We start from the raw sequence: 6363 nt of genomic DNA, 5'->3' as shown, positions 1-6363 counted from the left end.
GTAGCCATTAATTCTCGCAGTATGGGGCTTCCTGCTTGTATGACGAAAGGGCTTTTCATTTTCATTATTTCTGTGCTTTCCACAAGATCGGAAGGATGTATTTCATCCAGGATCATGCATTTTCCTACCTAGCTAGCTTGCAAAGGGTGTAAACATTAAGTAGTTATAATTGTGCATTTACTTTGTTTTTTTCTTGTATTCTTTCCTCTTGTTTAAAAAAAAAATTGCTTCCAAACAAAGACAAATACAGCTGTATTATTTTGACTGAGGAAAGGAAAAGGAGAACACTCAGTTTCAGCACTAGAAACTATTGGATGTCTAGAAGTTAACCTGGGGATAGATCATTCTAATGTTTTAAAAAATAGATAAATGTGTAGAAAATGTAATAAAAATATAATATATAAAGAAAGCTGAGAAAACATCCATGTTTAATGTTAAAGTACTTAAGACAAAGGCTGGTGCTGCAAACTGACATCTTTGCAGGCACTTGATGTTTATATATAGGGCTTCCCATATTAGGAAATAGGAGTTCTTTTAAGAGTGATAGAAAATATACTGGGAGGGACGGAGGAGGGGGTGGTGAGATGGAGACACACAGAGAAATATACAGGACACTCCCAGCGTTTTGTGGCTTTTACTCCATATATGAAAGAAGACAAAACCATACAAAGTATATGTACAACTAAAATTCAACAATATATACAGAAATGTTTCTCAATATAAACGTCCCTATTAGCTTAGTGAATGCCACCAATTCACCTAGTAAAGGTATCAAAGCAATAGAATGGTGATTTTGGTTGTTTCCTCTGTCTTTCCTGATTCCAGTTCAGGGTTTGGGGGTGGGGTGGGGAAAGAGTGGTTTTGTTTTGTTGTTTTTTTTAAAAAAACATCATCATTCTTGCTCATTGCATTTTGTTAAAACATGCAGCGTTCCCTTTGTGGCAATGTTCTAATCTTACAGCCGATTTTTCCTTTTTCTTTAAAGAAGGGCTGTTAGGTAAAGGTTTTTTCTTTTTCTTTTCTTTCTCTTTTCTTTTCCTTGTTTTGTTTTGTTTTATCAGTCTGGGATTGGTAAATAAAAATGCAGGAGCCCGAAATGCTTCTTTTTCATCATGTAATGTCTTAAGCTCATTAAACAAGTAAAAACGCTGCCATGTTTGCGCAGATTCTTCTGGTGGGGGAAAATGTCTGTTAAAAAAAAAGTCGTTTTGATGGATATTCCCAAAGAGAAGAGGAGGCTCAGAGCCTGGATCCCAAAGGGTAAGGGAAAATGTCCTTGCAGTGAGGAGTTTCAGGAGCACTGGCATAGAAACCAGTTTCTCTCTCTCTCACTCACTCTCTCTCTCTTTCTAAGATGCAAAATCAGTTACTGAGGCTGCTCAAGGGAAAAAGCAGATGAGAAAAAGAAAGGGAAAAAGAAAAGGAGGGAAGGAAAGGAAGGGAAGGAGGAGAGAGGGAGAGAGCGAGAGGGCGAGCAAGCGCCCAGACTGTCTTGCCACACAGAAGAGTTCTCCAGAGCCTGCTCCTTCGGCTGGGTTTGGCAGATGCAAGCAGGTCCTGGATCCTCCTTGCCTTGTTCAGACGTTTCCCTAGGGTATCAATTTCCCTCAGACAACTCACATCATCTGTGGTCTCTGCATCGTGTCCTGGTGTGGAGAGGAGTACCAATGCGAATAGCCGGGCATGTAGCTGTTGGGGGGCATACTGACGCCCTTGGCTGAGGCAGAAACGTCCCACACTGGAGGCAGCGCCGGCGAGCGCGGTGACAGGGCCGCTGAGCCCGGGAGGGGGTCGCTCTCGTGCGGGTTACTGCCCTGCTTCAGCAATTTCTTAAACTTAGAGCGTTTGTTCTGAAACCATATCTTCACCTGGAACGAAAGGCAGCAGCGATCATTAGGCTCAGCGAAACACCGAACCAGTGCCTCTATTCCAGGCTTTGGAAGCAATACCCCCATCCCCAAAAAACAGAACAAACGAAACTGCAAACGCCAGGTCTCCGCCTTCCTCCACCTCTTTCTAGCCTCCTCTCTCTCACCCCGCCCCTGTCTACCAGGTATCTTGTCTGGATACCTAACGTTGTTGTGCTAAGCTCTTCAGTGGGATGCAAGTCTAGGTTTAAAACAGCGGCATAAATAAGAATAAAATAAGAATGAAGGCGAATGAGATAGTCAGGTTCAAAGTCTAAAGAAGGATTTTTAAAACAGAGAACTTTTCAGATTAAAGCCACACTTCCTCTGATAGTCTGTTTCGTATTTACTAATGCCCAAACCTGACATTTCTATGCATGTACAGTGAGCAAATGACTGTGAACTGAGAAAAACCTGTACATTTATAACCAAATGCCTTGAATATACCTATGCATATATTGCATGTGCATGAAGCATCTTTCTCCTGAAGTAAATATATCCTCATAATCCTGTAGGGAATAGGGATGGTACCTCCTTGGTTCCCTACTTTGTATGTTGTTTAGTCAAATTGTGGTCAACAATCATCACATGGTTGTTAGTGCGGTCACTAAAAGTCAAAGGACTCCTGAAAGTTAAATGTGAATCAGAAATCTGGGATGGAAGCATATCTAAGCTACTTGGTTTGAAGAAGGAAATTCTATGGTGCCACTTCTTTCACCTTGAAAATTCCTTAGCCATAGGAATCTGCTTTACCAAGAGTAATACAGGTTACTGAGTTGCAGGAACCCCCAAAATTTTTGGTGGCAATATGGCAAGAGAAAGCAGGCCGAATTGAAAAGAAGAGCTTTGGGGACATCTGTTCTAAGGCAGCACACAATCACTCACCAGCTAGAGTCTCCTATACCCTGGAGTCCCCTTGCTGAAGATCACCCACCTCACATGAGGCCTACCACCCCATGCAGCTAAGTTAATTGACAAGGACAAAAACCACAGGTGATTGCAGCCTGGCTTTATGACCAGGGTCCTAATATACCTACTTAAGCCCCTTCCTGTGAAGTCTAAAATGCCCCATATGTCTTTCAAATTAGTAGGACAGGAGAACTTCAGCAACTGTACTTAACTGAGGCTTCACCTGCTGTAATTTGGTGAGCATTCCTCTTTGATCTTCAACTCTGCCATTGCTCGCAAGTCCTGTACTCCAGGAAGGCACCTCACCAGCCTGCACCAGTCAGTCACCCAGTATGATTTAACCATTGAGCTTAAGGGCAATCTTCAGAAAAACCCACCTCACCTATCCTAGGATGGATAGTTTGCACTTTGGTTCCTTTAGTAAATCCTGTTGGAGCCTATACATATCTGGTCCTCCCCCTCACCCCAATTTCATAACTATGCCAGTGAGTTGAAATCCTTATTAAGTCCCATGACCACACAAACAGATCCTTAAGAAACATAGCTCTCATTCTGCATCCTGGCCTGAACATCTTTTTCTCCTACATGTTTTTTCTCTTTCGTGTCGTTCTGCTCTGGAATAGGACTCGATTAATTTATGAGTTTGGTCACCAAAGGACACTAGGCTGGGGTGGGGTCGCCGAGGGTTGGGAGGATGTGCAAATCCAATCCAGCATTAAATACCAGGTCATTTATTCCAAACTGTTGTCCCGGAAAGTGTGTAATGGAGCAAAGGCATTTGTCATTAAGCTCTTTCCATCCTTAGTTGACTAGGCCAAGAATTCCTCCTGATGTGCTCCCTGCCCGATCTGTAAGCAGGATCAGCATTTCAGGGATACTTGGGCTTCTCGGGAATTACCTGTGTTTGTGTCAGTCCTAAGGAAGCTGCCAGTTCAGCTCTCTCGGGAAGGGCCAGGTACTGAGTTTGCTGAAAGCGGTGGTTTAAAGCCTGGAGCTGCAGGCTGGAATAAATGGTCCGAGGCTTCCGAATCTTTTTCCCTTTTCCATTGAACCTGATTTCCCCGTTTTCAATCACTGTGGTTTTTTGTTGATCTGCAAGCAAAAAATACAGAGGAGCAGTCACCCGTGAGGCCACTGCTGCAGCCTTCCTGAGCTTGGCCTGGACTGCGCCGGCTCTTCCCAAAGACCCAAAAGGATTTCTTCGAAGCGTCCCCACGCCACCCTGACCTCTCTGGGTTCACAGTGCCCGGGTACTTCCTGTGGGTGCGAAAGCTTCTGGCCGACCCTGACTCTGGCCCTAATAACGTGGGGGGGGGGGGGGGCTGGACCGCGGGAGCGCTCTCGACCCTGGGGCAAACAGCCTCGCTCTGCCGCAACGGAGGCGGCGCCGACCGCTCTCTAGGGCGCGCGGCGCTGCGGGGCGGCTGCTCTCGCCACGAAGCGGGGGCCCTTGGCCTGGAGTTATAGTGCCTTAAGCTGGGCTTGAGCCACCCTGATGTTTATGCGGCCAGTTGACTTGATGTCACTAGCTCCGAGCCCGGTGCATCAAGACCCTCGTCGAGTCCGACATTATTCTGCTGAGAGGGACCGAATCGAATCCCCAAACAAAACACAACCAGCCGCTCTGACCAGCTCCCCAACGGGCTGAGCATCGCACGGCAACTTTGAACCCCTCGGGGGGCTGAGCACCGTCCGCCCGAGGCCCTCTGCTTCGCCTCTCGGAACAAAGGAGCAGCCAACGTTGTAGCGAAAACCCAGAGGGAGGGGGCCTGGGCAAGGGTGGGGGGTGGAGGACATCTAAAAGCCCGCGGGAAAGAGCCCAATTGTCACCAGTTTAACCAGAGCTAGAGGCAGCGTCAGCTTCCCTTCGGGTCACCGAAGCTCACCGGGCGCCACCCGCAAAGTAGGCCACTGGCTGTCCAGATCGTGTTGGGGAGCAAAACACGCTCCCCAGTTCCGGCTCAGAAATGTCCCCAGTCTTGCCAAACGCCGGTCACAGACCGGAGGGGAGGAGGGAGGCAAAGGGCGCACAGACCCAGCGAGCTGGAGCGCGCAGTGCGGACCAACTCGTAGAGCGAAGCCAGCGCGGAGCCGGAGGCGCGGCTCGAGAGGCGCACCGGAGACCAGGGAGCCAGGCGGGCCGCGCCGCAAGGAAGCCGAGGGTCCGCGGCGGCGAGAAGGGGCCGGGCTGGGCGAGGCCGGCAGGCAGGCGCCAGGCGAGCGGGCGCGCACGAGGCCTGGCCGGGGGCGCGCCGGGCCGCCTGGGGGAGGGGGCCGGCGGAGGCCCGGGCGTTGAGGAAGTGAGCAGGGGCGGGCGGGGTGGGGGGCAGCCGGGAGGCGGGAGAAGAGAGCTGCCCCAGCGGCCTCTCACCTGTGTCGTCCCCTCGCGTCTGGGCGGCCGCGCTGCTGTTGTGGTAGGACTGGAGGTAAGGGCTGTGCTGCGAGTGGCTCATGTAGGGGTAGGCGGCGAGCGAGCGGTGGTTGTAGGAGTTGCCGCCGCCCGACGCGTAGGGCGAGCCGTGGTGGTGGTGCTGGTGGTGGTGGTGGTGCGAGCCGGCCGCCGCCGCCGCCGCCGCCGCCGAGTGCAGGCAGTGCAGAGGGTAGTGCGCGCCTGCCATGGCCGGGGAGCTCTGCTGCGAGTGCGGCTGTGGCGGCGGCGGCGGCGGCGGCTGCTGTTGTTGCTGCTGCTGCTGCTGCTGCTGCTGTTGCTGCTGCTGTTGTTGCCCGAACTCCATGAAGGCGGATTTGGACGAGTCCTGGCCTTCCAAGCCGTCAGCCATCGTAGTCATGGTCATCATCAAAACTTTGGGGGCTGGAGAAAGCCTTCTCCCGGGTTTCCTCCACCCTCCCCCCACTTGGCTCGCGCCGCTCTCCCCTCTGCAGCCACCTTAGCTCTTGGGATTCTTGCAAAAAAATAAATAAATAAATAAAAAATTAAAAAAAAAAAAGAGGGGGTGGAGGTGGTTCTCCCTCTCCCTCGCTCTTCTCTAATATATATATTTTTTAATATAAAGAGATATAGTGAGCAGGGCCTTGTTAACTCAAAGGGAGGAGGAAGGGGGAGGGATGGGAGAGGAGAGGGGGGAGGGGGGAATCTGCTCTCCCCCCCTTCTTTCCCCCCTTGGATTTTTTGGGGGCTGGTGCAGTTTAAGGCAGAGATTTTAAGGTGGATTCTGCGAAAGTTGCGCGTCTGCTTTCAGACTTGATGCAGACGCCACGAGTCGAATGGTTTGTCTCCAAAGGGCAGCGCCTCCCCATTGGTCAGTCGCCCCCTGACGTCACAGGCGCACGGCTTCTACTGGTGTGTGCGCCGCTCGCCGAGTTCTTCGCCTACCTTCGGCAACTCCAATCCCAGCACGGAGCTGCAGCCGGGGGCCGCGCGGCTCCGCGCTCAGTGCTGCCGGGGAGGGAGGTGCCTCGGCCGGGCCGGCCGCTGACGCCTCCCGGCGCAGCTCGCGCCCCCAAACCCGGAGCCTCAGTTCCCCGTACCGCAGACCTGGAACAGCCTGGCTGGAAGCCGCTCCCTCTCAGTCCCCTCGCACCCCAG

The 6363-nt window shown here is 51.4% G+C and overlaps 1 protein-coding gene across 1 annotated transcript; it reads right to left on the bottom strand.

Moving 5' to 3' along the window:
* Positions 1-626: 626 nt before the first annotated feature.
* Positions 627-6023, bottom strand: DLX6 (distal-less homeobox 6). Its single transcript, XM_060632534.2, has 3 exons — positions 5188-6023; positions 3715-3908; positions 627-1868 (listed from the first exon to the last, which is right to left on the bottom strand). The coding sequence occupies exons 1-3, from the start codon at positions 5612-5614 to the stop codon at positions 1617-1619; spliced, it is 873 nt and encodes a 290-aa protein (XP_060488517.1). The 5' UTR covers positions 5615-6023; the 3' UTR covers positions 627-1616.
* Between the last annotated feature and the right edge of the window lie 340 nt (positions 6024-6363).

Source organism: Panthera onca, chromosome A2 (assembly GCF_046562875.1).
Source record: "Panthera onca isolate mPanOnc1 chromosome A2, mPanOnc1 haplotype 2, whole genome shotgun sequence".
NCBI classification, from domain to species: Eukaryota; Metazoa; Chordata; class Mammalia; order Carnivora; family Felidae; genus Panthera; species Panthera onca.
The sequence above is the reverse complement of the archived record's forward strand: the minus strand, read 5'-3'. Positions and strand labels throughout refer to the sequence as shown.